General features: G+C 39.4%; 1 protein-coding gene across 1 annotated transcript in view; it reads left to right on the top strand.

Annotated features, from left to right (window-relative positions):
* ANO2 (anoctamin 2, calcium activated chloride channel) overlaps positions 1-18831 on the top strand; it is a 156483-nt gene that overhangs the window by 9949 nt on the left and 127703 nt on the right. The window contains exon 2 of the mRNA XM_010004927.1: positions 16926-17024. Within this exon, the coding sequence (XP_010003229.1) occupies positions 16926-17024 (99 nt within the window). The remainder of the gene's footprint in view (positions 1-16925; positions 17025-18831) is intronic.

Genomic DNA, 18831 nt, shown 5'->3' with positions numbered 1-18831 from the left:
GGTTTTTGAAGCCCTGATGTATTTTGCCTCAATGTAAGAGTGGATATGTTTGATGGTACTTAACCTGCAGCTTCTGACTACTGTTCCTAATTTCAAAAATGTTGAGCATCAAGTTGATCTTGGCAATGGAAACTGTTGGATGTACAGTACTTATGAACTTTGCAGCACTTCATGTTTTTAAATATAGTTTCAAGAAGCTGCCTTTTCAGTCTGGTAAGAGTGACACGTTTTGCATCTATAGGAACAAATAGAAAACATTAAATATGCTGTCATAATTCATAGCCACCATGCTGGCATTTGCATTGTTACAGTGTTATGATGCTTCTCACAGGAATTCTTCTTTCCCTCCTACAATGACCTGGCAGGCCTATGTAGATGAAGGCAGGGCTTTTCTGGTTCTGCAAGAAGCAAGATCACTTCTGTCCCTCCAGTGTAGTCTAGGCCATGTTCTGTAGCAGTCTGTCCCTCAAAGGGGCTTTGCTTGATAAGCATTTAACATACCAGAAACTGGGATTTCTGGAGAAGAAGAGACCTTAAGCTACTTAGTCAAACTGAGATTGGTTCTCTATAAACCATGGCTCTTTTAATGCCAACATCCTGGGGAAAAAAAAAAAAAAAAAGGATTCTGATACATGAGCCATAAAGAAGATTGTAATCAGACTGTTTTCAGCTAGAAGTGTCCTTGCCAGTTATTGTAAGGTATTCAAAATCATAAGACAAGGCAAATAATTCAGAACTGTCTCACAAATTTCCTTCTGATGTTCCAGATCAGAAATTACTTTAGCCTGAGTAGAACAATGAAGAAAAGGGTTTTAGCAGAGTGGCATCAGGCTGCACAGTTCTCATTAATGTTAATGGGAGTTACATAACTAAATCCCCATGCACAGCATGGAAAATTTACCCGTCAGGGTGAATTCTCTTCTTGATACATAGGGCTGTTAATTGTGTGAGCACTAGTAAGTCTCCCTTATGTGTACAGGTATGTGCTTATGGCAATAAGCAAAAGAAAAAATAATGTAGGGCCTAGATATGAATATCTACACTGTTATTCCTGGTTAGCATGAATGTAACAATGATTTCATCAAATGAAACAGAATAGTTGAACAAAATAAGTTTATTTTTTGGTTTTTTTTTGTTGTTGGTTTGGTTTGTTTGGTGGTTTTGTTGTTTGTTTGTTTGGTGTTTGGTTTTGTGGTTTGGGTTTCTTTGGGGTTTTTTGATGGATATGGTATATATGTTTCTTTAGCTCCATACTCAAGTTCTGTCAGGAATTAATTCATCAATCCATTCACTGCTGGCTTCTCCCTTCAGGTCCTTGATTTTGAAATAATTTTAGAGCATGACTGCAGTCAACAAAAAGGTTTGAGACCTATGGTGGAGTTAGGTAGATGACCTTGGAATTTCGTAAGATGTCTAGTGGTAAAGCAAATTAACAAAATGTATTTGAGAGAGAATGAGAATTTTCCCCTGGTAGTTAGGGGAAAAAATGAAGCTATGTAGATTGATATTCCTTCTTGTCTTTGGAAGCAGCAACCTTTCTAGGGGGAACACAAAGACATTTCTTAGAAACATTCTCCTGAAAATGTGGAAGTGGCCAAAACTTACCCTAGGTTAGTGACAACACTGAGCACTGTGGAAGAATACCAACATTTTTCTCTTCCAGAGGAGCACAGTGAACTTCCCTTAGTCATGGCATCACTTCACCAGCTGGGAAATAGGGGATTTGTCTGCAGGTTTTGTCTGTGTGTTCACTAAACTCAGTCATGGTTTACCTGGAGTGACTTAGTAACGCAAAGAAAATATAGCATCTCAAAGATAGGGAATATATTCAAGGTCTTGCAAATAATTAAGCAGAATTCCAAGCTGGCACCTCCAAAGTGCTAGTTTAAACTACTGTTGATTTTCCTTAATCCCTTTGAAATGGGGAAGGGATATTGCTACTCATCCTATGCTTAGGAATTTTCTCCAAATCACTGAGTCCTAATTCTGCTCCCATTGAAGCTGGCCACAGGATGTGAAGGATTACTTATCTTTTGTAATGCTTTGAAACAATTTTTTAACTCCAGTGCAGGTTCTGTAGGTCATCTTTAGTTTTTCTGGCTTTATGTGTAATTATTTCTATCCCTTTCTTGACTTACTCATGTGCCATTATCATCAGTCACTTGCAAGTTGTAAAGCCCTGATGATGCCTGTCTTGAAAAACTCTGGTGTTCCTGCTCTTTTTTCAACTCTCATATTCCATACTTGTTTTGACAGGCTTTGAATATTCATTCTTTGCTTTCCTCTTAACACTGACAAATCTTCAACTGCCTCCAAACCCTGCTGGGTAGTCAAGACAAAGTAACATCCTGAAGATCATGTGCCTATGGGAGGTCATTGGAATGCTGCTGCATCCTTTCTTTGTCCACAGTCTGGATAGTGGGACCTAGGAAAATTCATAGGACATTCTTTGTTGTGTAGATGTAGTTTCAGGCTTTTGCAGGGCAGGTCAATACTCTGGGGTGCCCTGTACCTCTGGCAAGCTCAGTTGCTTGTCACAGGTCTCTGTGAGTTCAGCAGATAGTGTTTACTCTCTCCCTCCCGTGGCACTGCTCAGCTTTCACAGGTGGATGCCTGGTAACTGTTTCACTGCACTAGTGCTTGACCTGCTCACCTGTCTCTGGCCTCCTGTCTTCACTACTGTACCTTCACACCAGCCTTCTGCAGGACTGCTTGCTTATCCACCACAGACCATTGCCCTTGACAGGGTGCTCCATTTCTCTCCATGATGATCTTTCATCTTCATATTCTATACCTGTAGCAGCCCTGCCTCTCCTCGGTGTGACTGTGCACCTTTCTTTGGGCTGTGTGAAGTCAGTCCTTCACCCTCCCCTGCTGTCCATCAGTTACAGTCAGTCAGTCACATGGCTGTGTAGGTCATAATGTCTGCTCTTCTGTGAAAATCTGGGCATTGCTACATACGTGAGGGCTTCACACTTCACAGCTGCTTATCTTTCAAAGACTTCTCTTGATTCTCTGTTCCTCTTTCCTGTTTTAAAGTAAAACTGTCCTTAAGAAAGTGCTCACCCAAAGCTGGCAAGCTTGGCTTCTGTTCAGCACCAAAACTTGCTCATTAGAGAACTTGCTTTCCTTTTCAAGTGATTTGTTGCAGGAGGCATTTGAGAGCACCATGGTAACTGCAGAAGTTCCAGCTTGCACCACAAGGGATCCCAGTTTGTTTTTCACCTGTATGCCACGGGTCATGAGTGGCTCTCCTGGAAAGTATTTGTTCATTAAGGGTATTGTGTCACATCTGGCCAGCAGCTGGCAAGTCTCTTCACAGAAAAGTCAGCACAGACCATGTTTTGAAGTGCTCCTAGATCCAGCTGTAAATTGTTGTTAATTTCTAGATCTTCATAATGCTCTAGTACTATTATCAGACTCACTTCCTGGCAGGACAAAACCCACAGATCAGGAGACCTGCCAGATTATGTTATCAAACAGCCCATTTTAGGATTAAAATGTAGGTATAGTTTATAATATAGTGATTGGTAACCCTCCTGATACCAGTTTAGCTATTTGCAGTAATGTATGGTGCCCCTTGTAATTAATTATCAATTTCCATTATTTCATTAAATATGTAAATTTCATTATAAAGTTAACCCAATTTTGTTAATGATGTGTAATTTTAAGTATCACAAAAGACTAATAGGTGGCTTTAAAATGTATTCATTTACTTGCATGTGTCAGTGGTAATTATCAAAGAAAATAATCAGCATGTAATTATGGAGCACTCCGGTATAATTAAAAAGACAATAATGAGTGTAGTCAAGGAACTATACATCAAAAGCTGTACTCAAATCAGAAAACGAGGCAGTGGGCATCTTCCTGCTGCTTGGACCCTTGAAAACAGAGGGAAAGGTGTAACAAATGTAAAAGCAAAAAGGGCATTTCCTTAGTACAAACCTAAGTGGTTTTCAAGTAGAAGCAGGACAGGGTAAATTCAGTGTCTCATACTCTCCCTATCAAAGGTGAGTGCCTGTGTACATATAATCGGTATAAAGGGACAGGCACCTTTGAAGAACAAAGTTTGTCCTGGCTCTCAGCTGCCTTTTCAACCCCATCACCTGGTTCAGAAGAACGGCAGGAGCTTAAGCAGCTCCTGTTACCTCCTGCATGTGAACTGCTCCTTCAGCTGCCTTCCTTTTCATTCCCTAAAGTAGTAGCACTTGTCTTGTGAAGACTGAGTGCTTGGCTGAAAATCTGGCAAGACTCATACCTCGGTCTATCTCCATGTCAATGCCAAAACTGCTGTGAAACGTCAGACTTCAAGGAGGAGTTAAATACTACACCTTTCTTGTTAAATACATGAGGACAGTAATAAAACATAACTAACCAAAAGCTACCATGGGACTGAAGGTATCAGTGGGAACAAGACCTCCTTGTCCCTGTCTTCCTGGCATTCTGTCTGGGTTTCTTATAGTTCTGGTTTCCAATTTTATATGCCCTTTGTTGTTGAACAGAAAACAACAGAAAAGTGAAGGTGAGAATTAGGTGAATGCAAACTCTTTTCACTGGCAAATGGGTTTTAAAATATATGAAAGCATTCATGTGAAGTAGAATGAGAATAAAAAATAGGAAGTTGTATTTTAGTAGCATGTATATTAATCTTTACAGTTAATTCTCACAACTGAAAATGTGCTTCTTGTGGCTTCTGTTCTTCATATGATTTTTTTAGCCTGCATACACCCTCCATACTTATTCAGCTTTTCTTCCTCTCAATGACTTTGTCTTTCTTCTGACATTTGTCTGTAACAGAAACAGCTCTCTGTATTATATGCTGCTTCTTATAAATATAAAACTTCAGTATTTAATAAGAAACTAAATAATAATTAAGTTTTTTATATTTTTATAGTTATTAAATGTTGATTACCAGTCTGGTTTTTTGCAGTTGATGGAAAAATAGTGCACTGCTTATATAAATTTAACATTACTTTTCTCTAAAAAGCTGGGTTTGGCAAATATATCCTGATTAGACATTGATAGATGCCTGTTAACTACAGGCAGGCAAAGTGTACTGGAGTGAGATTTTAATAGAAAATACATTTATGATTAATTAAAAGTATTTGGGAATTAACACCAATTAAATTATTAATTTGAGAGAGAAAACCCCAAAGTTTCGTAAAAACAAAGTTTGCTTTATCCTTTTTTATAAACTGCATTTCTCGTTGGTTTCAAAATGCTGTTTCAAGATATTATTCAAGATATTATGCCTAGATATTATTCAAGCCCAGGTATTTTAAAAAAATAAAAGACAAAAAAAAAGGAAAATTAATAATTGGACATAGTATTTGAGTCAAACAGAAATTTTCTTTCTTGTTTGTTTGTTTTTTTATTCTTTTCACTTGTGCAAGCATCCTGAAGGCACAAGGCAGGCTGATCTGAGTTAGCGATTCTGTGAATCATGCACTGAACAATTTGTCTTGCACATTCCTGTGTCTTGCAGTGCTGCCAGGAGCTGATTGCTCAAACTGTGGATCCAGTTGAAAAATGGATTGGTTTTTAAAACTCTGATTTAGTTCTCAGAGAACTGATCTGGCTGAAGAAACTTACTATCGAGCTATGTAAATGTGACTGTTGGCTCAAGGAGGGTAACTTACACCATCCTGAATGAATGTGCAATGGCAACCTACCAATGCCCTGTGTGAGTTGTGAGCCTGCTAGATGGTGGCAGGTACATCAAGAGATGCAGGAAGGGGAAAAAAAGGGTCCTCAGCCCTCCTGCTACCAGTTGAGCAATGGCAAGCATGAAGATGAAGGGAAGTGGAAGAAGGTGCCTGCTCGGGGCTGTAGGCATCCCCCTTCCCTTCATACATCCTCCCCTCAGATAAGTCTGCACAACAGAGGTATGAGGCTCTGGAAGGTGAGGGGCAGACTAGTGACATCACAGATGATAGACCATCTGGGACAGAGGAGAGGCCTAACGTGAGTCAGCCTGCTCGTATAACAACATCTTCTGTTAAGAAAAAGCAAAGAGTTGCTGTCATTGGTGATTCCCTGCTCAGAGGAATGGAGGGCCCTATTTATTGAAGGGTCCCAACACACAAGGAGGTATGTTGCCTCCCTGGGGCATGGGTAGGAGATTTTACAAAAAAGGTCTCTAACCTGGTATGCCCCTCTGACTACTACCTACTACTGATATTTCAGGTGGGTAGTGAGGAAATTGTTACAAAAAGTCCAAAGGGAATCAAGAATGACTTCAGGGCATTGGGGAGAATAATCAAGGACTCAGGTGCCCAGGTTATTTTTTCTCCCATACTGCCATGAGCGGGATATTGTGAAGGAAATAACTGCCTCAGTCTTCACTGGCAGCTCCTCTCCTCACAACTCTCATGTTGATGGCCCACAAAATGCAGAGCAGAGAGACAACATCTCCCCCACTACAAGTGGAGACAAGGTTTGTGACCGTCTGAGGAACCTGAAGATATACAAGCCCATGGGACCTGATCAGATACATCCCAGAGTCCTGAAGGAACCGGTGGATGTAGTTGCCAAACCACTCACCATGGTATTTGAAAAGTCATGGCAGTCAGGTGAAGTCCCTGGTGATTGGAAGAAAGGGCTTATTAAGCCCATATTTAAGAAGGGTAGAAGGGAGGACCCTGGGAGCTGCTGACCTGTCAGCCCCACCTCTGTGCCTGGGAAGATCATGGAACAGATCGTCTTAGAAGACATGCTAAGGCACATGGAGGACAGAGAGGTGATTCAGGACAGCCAGCACGGCTTTACCAGGGGCAAATCCTGCCTGACCAACCTAGTGGCTTTCTGCAGTAAAGTGACTACATCAGTTGACCAGGGAAAAGCAGTGGATGTCATCTATCTGGACTTCTGCAAGGCCTTTGACATGGTCCCTCATGACATCCTTCTCACTGAATTGGAGAGATACGAGTTTGATGGGTGGACTTCACTATCACTGGATAAGGAATTGACTGGACAGTCGCATCCAGAGGGTAGTGGTCAGTGGCTCTAAGCCCAGATGGAAAACAGTGACAAGTGGTGTCCCTCAGGGGTCAGTGCCAGGCCCAGTGTTGTTTAATATCTTCGTTAATGATATTGATGGTGGCATTGAGAGCACCCCCAGCAAATTTGCTGATGACACCCAGCTGGGTGGTGTGGTTGATATGCCAGAGGGACAGGATGCCATCCAGAGGGACCTGGACAAGCTAGAGAAGTGGGCCCAGATGAGCCTCATGATGTTCAACAAGGCCAAGTGCAGGGTCCTGCACCTGGGCTGGAGGATGTGAATACGGGCCGGGGGAGGTCACACTTGAGAGCAGCCCTGTGGAAAAGGACCTGGGGGTACTAGTGGATTAAAAGCTAGACATGAGCCACTGATGTGCAGCTGCAGCCCAGAAGGTTAACTCTATCCTGGGCTGTATCAAAAGAAGTGTGGCCAGCAGATCAAGAGAGGTGATTCTGCCCCTCTACTCTGCCCTAGTGAGACCTCACCTAGATACTGTGTCCAGCTCTGGTGCCCCCAGCAGAAGAAAGATGTGGACCTGTTGGAACGTATCCAGAGAATGGCTATGAAAATGATCCGAGGGCTGGAGCACCTCTCTTCTGAGGACAGGCTGAGGGAGTTGGGGTTGTTCAACCTGAAAAAGGCTCTGAGGGGGAACCTCATAGTGGCCTTCCAGAACCTGAAGGGGACCTACCTGGGGAGGTGCTTTTTACAGGGGCTTGCAGTGAGAGGATGAGAGGTAATGGTTTTAAGCTGAAAGAAGAGAGATTTAGGTTGGAGATCAGGCAAAAATTCTTCAGCATAAGGGTGGTCAGACACTGGAACAGGCTGCCCAGAGGTGCTGAGGGGGCTCCATCCCTGGAGGTGTTCAAGGGCAGGTTGGGTGGGACTCTGAGCAGCCTGTTCTAGTGGGAGGTGTCCCTGCCCATGCAGGGGGGTTGGAACTTGATGATCTTAAAGATCCCTTCCAACTAAAAAAATTATGTGATTCTGTAATAGATGAGGTGCTTGGATGGATGACAGAGAGGGGACCAGTGGAGGCTGCCTTAGAGAGTAGCAAAGTGTCAGGCTCCTGCTCAGGTCTCAGAGCTACTCTTTGTTCTCATACTGCTCGTGGGAAACCCAAATGCTGTTTTTTCCTTTGGTGGGGGTAGGAGGAGAAGAAGATTTGAATGCCAAGGCCATCTCCTCAGAGGGTCAAAGCTCTAATAGAGGTTTCTAATTTGGGAATATATATATAATGCTGTGTGTACATATACTGTGCATGTGTATATATCTGTATCTATACTAACAAGTGGACTTAAGGGGAACGAAAGCACTCTTCAGACATTCAGAGTTACATAAACTTGCATATGTGTGTTTGTGCTTTTAGTCAAAAGGAAGCATTGCAATTAGTTGTGTAATTTCTTGTAAACCATCTCTATAAACATTTGAAAAGTGCTAACACGTGTTGCAAATATTTAGTTAAATGTCTTGAAACAAAATTTAAGCTCTAAAATCATATTGTACCAGTATTCAGAGGTCATTTTGTGTATGTGTGAGTGTTCCAGTTGAAGCCTGTTTCAGCTAAAACATCTGTTCAGTTATCTGTGATAGATTTGTGATTTTTTTGGCAAAACCCCCACCTATATTTTTAATAGTGAATTATAAAGTTTTATTTTTAATGTTAAAACATCCTGTGATAAAGTTACATAGCCAGATCTAGGTCTACATGGTTACTGCTATTTATGCTACTGTTGGGACATATGACAGATGAGAATCCAGTGTGTTCTGAACAAACACAGAAGAAAAAGATTGTTCCTTTATTACCAAGATTGTCATTTGAATGTAAGGAAATAGAATAGAGTAGCCAAGATAAATTGAAGTAGGAGTGCAAAGAATCAGTAATACGTGCTGTCCTCTCAAAGTGGGGTAATTGAGATCTCCATCTGACCAAAGAACTTTATGGCTAAAGATATTACAATGCATTTTAATTATCCTTTACAACAAATGCAATAGTTGTGTAATACAAATGCCAGCAAGGATTTGTAGGAGTGGAAGGCAAAGACACAAATTTGTCTATTTTTTTCTTTGGTAGGCCGAAATATGCACTTCATGTATTGCCCCGCCTTAGACTGCTCATGTCTTATATTGTTTGACAATTGCTGCTTCAATCTGCTCTTTTTTTTTTTTTTTTTTTTTTTTGCTTGTTTGTTTTTCTTGCTCCCAGTTTTGCAGAATAACTGAGTTTCTCATCCTAGAATATTCTCCCCACAGCACAAGAGGGAAGGGCTTCAAGCTGCACTAGGGGAGGTTTAGACTGGACATTAGGAAAAAACCATCACAGGAAGAGTGGTCAGACACTGGAATAGGCTGCCCAGGGAGGTGGTGGAGTCACCATCCATGGATGTGTTTAAGGGTCGTTTGGTTGAGGTGTCGGTGGATATGGTTTAGGGGAGAATTTTGTAGAGTAGGGATGATGGTTGGACTTGGTGATCCCAAGGGGCTTTTCCAACCTGAATACTTCTGTGGTTCTGTGGAATTCTTTCAGCACAAAATTAAACCATCCCTTGATATACTTGTTTGTTAATATCCCAGACCAAGTATTGAGTGGTAAAGCAGTATTTTAAGGTGCTATTCCTCTGGTTTTCAGTTTGGTATCCTAATTGCTCTTCATTTTCCCAAATTTTTTGTCTTCAGATAGAGTCTGTCAGACTGGGGGTTCAGACTATATTTCATTAATTGCCCCTACTGGTAACATGCCTCTTATCTGCTCTAACGTTTGACTTCCATGATCTTGCTGCTTCATCTGGAAAACTGTTTAGGGTATACATCTCTGTGCAGATTAGTGTGCCTCATTCTCTCAGGAGAAATTACATTTTGCCCTTTTTAATGTTAACTCTCTGGCCTCAAGAAGTTAGTTGATTTTATTATTGATAATCAGGTTTTATATGATGTATTTTACAGAATATTGGCTTATTTTTTAGCTAATTTGGCATTGAATGTAGCCAGGCCAGCTGATTACGTGTTTTTCCATTGAGACTGCCAAATACAGGAGGTGATAGAGCAGACACACTCCTCCCTTCCTTTTTGAGGAAGTCTGATTTGGGTGGATTTTTCAGTTTTGCATTTTATTACTATTATTTCTGTTATTCTTCAGTCTCAGAAAATGCGCTGTAATTGTGATGTACTTTTGTAACAAGAAGTTTGTGGAATTGACATAGAATAAATTTGCTGGTTATGTTATAGTAAGGAAAAGGGAAGATTTTGCTTTACATTTGAAAGTCTAATTTTTCATGCTACTGTCATTAACAGCCATAGATAAGTATTTGGAAAACGAACAGGAAAATGGGCTAGTTTTTCAATCCAAAATATACATTCAAATAGGATTAAAATTGAGTGGCAATCCTGATGTATTTGTCACTCACCTCCATATAGGTTCTGTATTGAGTACTGCAGTAACACAGAGGTTTGTGTCTTTTTTTTTTTTTTTTTTTTTTTTTGCATTTGCAGACTTTTAACAATCTATTCTACATTTGGGCTTGAGTTTCTATCAGCTTGTTTTAATTCTGTTGCTTGCCAATAAATATTTCCTTCTTCAGAGGAAGCACCCAGGTGTTTTTAGGGTTCCTATGTCATCTTCTGATAAGAGACGCTTGCTGTCTGTAGATGAGAGGGAATATTTTAGTTGAAAAGGACTTAAGGTTATATAGTTTTAAAGTGTTTTGGCCAGACCGTTCATTCCAAGGTGTTCTGTTCTTTGCTTATATACACTAGTATATTCTTTAACTGTTTATATTCAAAGGTGGGAATAAGAGAGTAAAATAAACAGGACATTAACGCCGTGAGTGTTGGTATAAATGAAGAAAGACAAACTGTGTGGATGTGGAAATTATTGCAACTTTGCTTGAGGTCTGAAATTTGGACTTGAGCATGTCTGCTTCATACATTGTTTGAGCAGCTACAAATAAACCTAACTCTGTGACTTGGGTGGAGTTTACCTTTGCCATCAGTGAACAAATTGTGCTTTGCATCTTTACACTTACACGGTGTTTGACTGGTTGTCTGTCAGGAATGGGACAACTTCTTGGAGCTGTTGGTGAGTGCTGCTAATTATTTATTGCAAGAGTCTGCAGTCATTAATGAGGATCTCATTATAGTGAGCATTATACAGCCATACAGTGAGGTAAATCAGTACCCCAAGGAAATAATGAAAATAGAAAAGGGGAAGTTTAACAAAAGGTAAAAAGACGACGGTTTTTGAAGGAAAATGAGATAATTATAAGATGCCAATATCACTACTGTCTGTAGCCCTACACTCTCATTTGTTGACTGCAGTATTTATCTTCATAAATGTCTCTTGATAGAGGGAAGTTCCCTTGTCTTCCTTTAATCTGTGACAGAAAGAATGAAACTACTTGCCCACAATCATAGAGAGAACATATGTAGGGAATTGCTTGGGACTGACATGCCTATGTCAAGACATTCTGGGTCTTGATGTGTCATCTGGAGAAGTGCACTGCCCTTTCTTTTTGTAATGTCACTGACATACTCTTTGATACACATGCTTTGTGACAAACTGATTTTGCATCTTGGATACAGAACATTAAGATCAGCAAAGCACCAATCCTTGTACAGAGAGACATCCAATACATTCGGCACAAAACAGAAGTTTTCAGTCGCTGTCTGAATCTGGCAGTGACGTGTGATTCCATCACGTGCTACCCATGCAGAGACCCAGGAACTCAGTGTTTGGCTCAGCTTTTGTCAAATGTATGTGATCAGAATTCTGTGATAGTAGCTAGAATTTGCATTTTGTTTGCGCTATTAAATCACATTGTTATTTGCCTCAATTCCCAGTGCTAGTATCAGGAGAGTAGACATTAATTTTGAACAATTGCATTTGCAGACATGACTGATCCAGTCAGTGGTGGAATAAATGGGAAGATGATTATTTTTACTGAGCTACTAGGACCTGTCTTTTTTCCTCTCTCCAAATCGTTTCATTATTACTTTCCTAGTGTGGCTGGTATTACCAGTATCAGCAAAAGATGTCTGATTATGTTAACTGAAGCCATTAGAAACTTGCTGTCTGTACGTATCTGGTATATTTCTCTCAATTTAATAACCACAGAAGGATAAAATATTTAAGGCCCAGATAGTTTGTCTTTTTAAGAAGGAAGTTTACATGCTTCAGGTGTTATAATTTATGCATTGCCATTTCCTATGTGTATATATTTTTTAATAATAAGTAAGATTAACAGTTCCTTTGGACTGCCTTAGACAGCAGTAAATCACTTCAGCTTCTTTCTACCTTTCAGCATTTCTCTTTTGTTTCCATTAAGATACACAGCAGAAATCTCTTCCTTCAGACAAGTATTTTGAAATAATTTTTTTCCTTTAATATGCAAATTAGATATAACTATATTCCTTTAATACAAGATGAGTGATGAGGGATTTCATTATAAAGAAATAATGAGAAAGATTTACTAAAATGTAGCATTCAGTAATGAATTTTCCATTTGCAGAGTTGTTTTCCTAATCACAAAAAGGTCTGAGACTCTCCCATAGTATAATTACAGTTTTTGCCCTTTTTGTTTTCTTGACTGTGACTGACAAATATGATGCCCTTAGATTCATATGCTTTAGCTCATGCTAGAGTTGTCTAAATAAACTGTTGAGAACACTTCATTTCAAGGTGGCATGCCTTGCATTTGACAAATGAGTTGTCTGAATGAGGTAAGGTGGGAGTCCCATTGACCTGACAAAATAATGGCACTATTACAAATCTCTCCACCTTACACATGCCATGCTCCACCCCTTATGGAGCAGTGGGACTTCTCTGCAAACTTCTGTTGCAATAGAGAATGCTTCATGGTGCATCTCCTCAATCTGTGACCTGTTCCTGCGAGGGCTGGGATTGAGGAACCGTGAACTGCAAGAGATTAATAACAGCATGGTAATTGTGTTATAGTGGTTCAAAAATATTCCATGATATGGTTGGACAACTGTAGCTGTCACAGTGGGTGAGAAATACAGATATACCTCTAGCTATAGAATGACGTCATTCTCACTTGATATCTGACTGTTGTAGAAGCCTCAGTTCAAGGGCAAATCTAAATTTTAAGGCAGAGATTTTCTAAATCATCTAGCTATTATGCTTGCCTAGCCAGGTTTCAGAACATAAACATAATTACTTTTTGGATTATCAATATTCAAATTATAATCCAAAGGAGTATATTCTTTATATACATCCATATGAGAGCTTTTGTAGTTGTTATACATTTATTTTTGCTATGGCCTTAATGATGATAAGTTTGCAATAAATCTTAGAGTTGCAGTAACAGCAGGAGCTAATGTATTTTACTGTTAAGGTATGAATGATATAAAGTCTCCTTGGAGAAATATGAATTTAATTCAGCCCATACATTTCCACTATAAGACAGAAAAAATTCAATATAGACTGCTGTTAAAGTCCTACTTTAAACTACTAGGAATACGTGATAGACTGAAAGAAACATCTGATACATTTCTTCATGTGCTGATTGAAAAACAAACCAGACCTTCCAGATTTTCTTCCATTTGACCTTAATGCTGAGTTTTCCTATTGAAATAGGAAGGCTCAATTCAACTTTATAAAAGAGAGAAGAAGCCAAGATAGAAATAGATCCGGAATAATTCAGAACCAACTTATTGAAAAACATCCACTCTTGAAACTTATTGGAAGAGCTCTGTAATATGGAATATAGATTTGATGAAAAAAGGATCATGAGAGCAACAAATCTGTTTGTCATCTGCATAGTAATACTTAGTCATTTGAGCAATATAATCAGGGAGTGTGATGATAGAGACACAGAACAATGCAGAGCCAAGAATGAGGTCCTATGGGACATCAGCTGTAAGTGAAAAAGGACTTGATTAAGGATGGCTGTATCAAATAACAAGGGAATGGTTGGAGAAATGTAACTTTAGCCAGCACAACATGTTAGGTTTAATGATACATCTAGAGTACAATGAAGAAGTATTTAAAATAGAAGACTGACAGCATCTCATTAGAGCAAATATTAAATTGTATTAATGAACACATGTACCTTGATCATTTCAGGTGATTAACCAAGTTATACCATTTAGTGGATGTCTCAAGTAGATAGTTACAAATCCACTCTGGCAATGAGAAAAGCAAGTTCTAGTTTTTGCTAATGTTTAACACAATAAGCACCCTGGGAATATGTTAGAGGAACAGATATTTACCAGTCGTCTTAATTGTAAAGGCAAAAAGGGCATGGAAACAGACGGCTGGAACTGCTGCAGGTGAAAGCTTGAGAAGTGGGGAAAGGAGCCTTGCCAGAGGAATAGCTGGTGTAGGTTTTTATTTTGAAGCCTCAACAGAAAACTAGTTAGAGGTTTATCCCTTGAGATATGGTATGAGATCGATGATTTAAAATTTATTTTATATTTTAATGTTAGGAAAATACATGAAGATGTGGGAAACATCGTTCTAGTATTTTAGCAATCAGAAGCTAAATATTCAGCAGTCTATTGTTCTGCGTGTTTTGTTCACCAAGCAACAGGAATCACTTGGTCCTGTTTTCCCTACTTTATTTATTTTGCAGTAGTCCTTAGTAAAATTACCTCAGTTTCCTATAATGGGGTGATTTTTAAGGCTTTTAAAGATTTTTAAGGCTCTGATTCCTCAGCATCTGATATCACTTCATGAAAAGCACAACTTTCTGATCTATTTTTCTTCAAATATACAGAGGTCTTATTCTTATTCTGGTCGTTTGTCTCAAATTGTCTGACTTACTTTAGTTGCAATCTGTGTAGTCATATGAGCCAGATCTGGAAAGAACCAACTTGATCAGACTGTCCCTCCTTCTGCTAATGTACATTATAGTCCCCCAGACAGAGGACACATGCTTTATTTTAGCCAAAAGCTCTGAGGAAGCCTCCTGATCTTCACCCACTGAAATTTAAACTATCATCTGTTACTAATATATTTTCATCAAATGATTACCAGAACATCTGCTCATGCCCAGTAGATTTTTACTTCCTTTTCTTAAACCTGCCTTCCCCCAAGGACTGATGAGAGACATTCTGCAGCTCATTCTGCTCTTTAAAATAATATTGGTCCACTGAAGAAATGTTAGCTCAAAGTGATGTAATGATCTTTGTAGTTCACATTGCAGATTGCAGAAATTAGAGCAAAATGACTGCAGTAAAAGAGTAGGATTTCCATCTATTATTATTATTATTATTATTATTATTATTATTATTATTATTATTATATCAGGAAACATTATGAAACATTCAGCAAATGCATGTTTGGTGTTGAGCTGAAGTTCAAAGCATTTATACATCTATATCTAATGATTAGATACTGGTTCTAAATTGCTAATGCCAGTGTGATATGATACAGCTTCATTTTGGAATTTGTATAAATTGTATGAAAACAAAAGAAAATATCACAGTGGCTGAGAGGAGAGGCTTTTCTGAGGTAAATGGGCTGCAATAGTCTCTTAGATTTAGACATATGTTTAGACTGTGACCCCTATTTCTGTTTAAAACTTTTCTTAACTCAAAGCTTTTGAGAAAGAGAACTTTTCCTGGAGTCAGCTTCCACCAGAAGTTGCTGCATTTCTGTGGATATGTTCTATGCTCCTGGTTTTGTGGAATTATGCTGCTTGTTGATTATAGAGACATTAAGCTCTGTCTGTTAATGTTCTTTCTCTAGACATATGCAACTGCTTCTATGTATAATAGGCATGTACTCACAGGTGGGGCACCTAAATTTTGCATTTCAACATGTAACCCAGATGTGTTTCTCATCCAGTTGGACACCCTTCTTCAGTTTTATTGTCTCAGTTGTTAATTTCAGCATATATATGAAGGTGTGCAAAGAGAGGTTCATGCTCCTCTGAAGGAAGGGGACTGTCCTGATTCTTACACGTGTGTGTGTGTGTGTGTGAAAATGCAAAGTGGCTGTATGCCCCAGCACCAAAGCCCCAGCATGCACATAGCTATACAAAGATCGTTAATATTAGCTTCAATCAACCTTTTAAAGTCTCCACCTGTCCACTTCCATGTTCTTCTCCAATTATGTCCTCCTATTGTCTTTCTAATCTCCCAATTTTTATTCCCTTAATCTCCAAAGCAAGCGTTCATCTCTGTGATTTACTATTATAATTTATTTGTGTGCATTGAGGAAAAATCTGTATCAACTTACCTAGAATTAATTTTCATGCTTTTGCCAGGGGTGCTACTTTCTGATCTGAGAGTGCCTTTGTGCACTCAGATGTGCTACCAGGCCAGCACCCTCTCAACAGGCCAGATGGCAGCAAACTGCCAGTGCAGTGGTACTCTTGTGTCATTTTCTGCCTCAGCACAGCACAACCAGTTATTTACATAAACATCAGACTCATTCTCCTCAGAAGTTAAATTTAAATGCTTTGTTTCGGTTGCTTCTTCAACTGCAGATATTTAGGGCAGTGAATGTTGGGCCTGATCCCTCTACTAATCTGATCAAATGTCCAGGAAGTAGTATGGCAAAACTGAAAATGAGAACCTAAAGCAAAGCCAACCCAGAGGAGAAGAAATGTTTTTTCTTTGTTGGTTCAGATGGGCACAAAACCCCATTCATGAAGTCAGATTCCTTACAAAATGCCTGAGTATGGGAGCTGTAGCTTGGAGGTTTCTGGAACTGTAGGTTTCTCTCTTCATGAGGAGCACACAGTTACGCTGAGGGCAGTACATTTCTGGATTTTAGAGCACTAGAAGGTTCAGCTTTTTAATTAAAAGTTACTTTTAAGCCCAACTGCAATGGCTGCTTGTTACTCACCATGATGACCAGCTGTTGCATGATTTAGTTAGAGTTGGCATCTCGAAACCTGATTACTGCATTCTGTTCAATAATACTGATATACATGGTTTTCACTATATTGTGTTTCAGAATAAGAGCCAAGGATTGAGTTTTGTCCGTATACATGCACCTTGGCAAGTGCTAAGTCGAGAAGCAGAACTCCTGAAAATAAAAATGCCCACTAAAAAGGTAAGTGTCTTCCCTCTTCTCTAAGCTACTTGTATGACTAAAGAAGGGTGGATTAGAATGTATAGAAGCCCATAACATTGCTTTGTTTCAAAATCAGAGTAAATTAACTGCCAGGCTTATTCTTTCACATTACTGATTATTTTGAGATGATTTAGTACTCAGAGTCAGCTTTTAAGATGGGATTTTCAAAGACCACAGAGGCTGGTAGACTGCATTCAGAAGAATGATGACAGGGGTGAATTTTAAGGAGGACTTTGAAAGCTGAGAAGGCAGTAGCTGTTTGGATTTTTATCAGGGAACTTTCCTCAAAAGTGAGGTGCATTCTAGGAGAGAGTATGATAGCTAGTCCTTGCCTTCAGATTTCTCTAAAGTCAGGGGATACTGAGTGAGTCACTTTTTGTGTTGTCAACAACTTAGTGCATTCAGACTTGCCCGTTGTCATTAAATGTTTGGTTCACTATCTTCTTGTAGTTGCTGAGAATATCTAGAGGTTTCAGCAGAGCTGCTGGCAATCATTGTAAATTCTGAGGAGCAGATTCCAAAATCTGTGGTCCTGCAGTAAGTTGGCATGCTGGCAAACAGTCCCATTTAGCAGAACTGCCTTCTGCTTTCAGATAGCTCTATTCATCAACTGCACTCCTGAACACCTATTTCGTTGTATTGCCATTAGAATTAAATGACAGGTGGATTTTATTTGCTTCCACAGGGTTGTGGTTGTTGGGTTTTTTTGTAGTTGTTTTTTGTTTTGTTTGGGGTTTTGTGTGAGTTGTTTGTGGTGGGTTTTTTTGGTTGGTTGCTTGCTTGCTTTGTTTTGTTGTGGGTTTTTTTGGTTTGGTTTAGTTTTCCATATTGATTGTTTCCACCCAGCAGGAGCTTCAATGTTGTTCATATCTCATGGTCTTACAGTTTGGATGAGCCCATCTTCTGTAGGTTTATTTTGTTTGCATGTAATAAAAATCCAATCCAAACCAAAAAGACTCTTTACCTCTAATCAGTCTTTGAAAATGAGTAGGTTTTAGAAAGCAACAGTATCTCTGTCTTTTCTGGCACGTTGATGGATGTGTAGGCCTTTCTGGATATGCACCTACAGATTCAACTCCTCTCTTTGATCCCTTCCCAGCTTAGTTTCTTTTGTTCGTTTTCGCTGCCTGCTCATTTCTCTCTCCTTCTTCCCTCATGGGAATCTTGCTCTCCTAGCTTTTTCCAGGTACACCAAAGCAAATTTTACACTATTTTAATTGTGGAATGTTGTGATCATACTATTCTGAGTCAAGGTCTCTGGGAGTGGATAGTCTCCTGTGGCTGCCCACTCATGAGCAGTTCCGTATCCCCTTCTCTTCTCTGATCAGGAGAAAAAACCTACAGTAAATCATAAAGCCCTAAAGGTACAGAAACATCTGGGGTAAAGACATCTAAAATACAGACAAATTACTTTGTTTCACTGCTATGTATTATATGTAATTTAGGGCATCCTTCTCTTTAAAGAAACGTATTTTGATCATCTGCCCACTCATGAGCAGTTCCGTATCCCCTTCTCTTCTCTGATCAGGAGAAAAAACCTACAGTAAATCATAAAGCCCTAAAGGTACAGAAACATCTGGGGTAAAGACATCTAAAATACAGACAAATTACTTTGTTTCACTGCTATGTATTATATGTAATTTAGGGCATCCTTCTCTTTAAAGAAACGTATTTTGATCATATGGTTGAGGTTGGAAGGGACCTTAAAGATCATGAGGTTCCAACCTCCCTGCTATGAGCAGGGACATCTCACACTAGACCAGGCTGCACAAGCCTCATCCAACCT

The sequence above is a fragment of the Chaetura pelagica genome, unplaced genomic scaffold, assembly GCF_000747805.2.
Source record: "Chaetura pelagica isolate M959 unplaced genomic scaffold, ChaPel_1.0 scaffold429, whole genome shotgun sequence".
Taxonomy (NCBI): domain Eukaryota; kingdom Metazoa; phylum Chordata; class Aves; order Apodiformes; family Apodidae; genus Chaetura; species Chaetura pelagica.
Note: the sequence above shows the minus strand (reverse complement) of the source record. Positions and strands in the feature narration are given on the sequence as shown.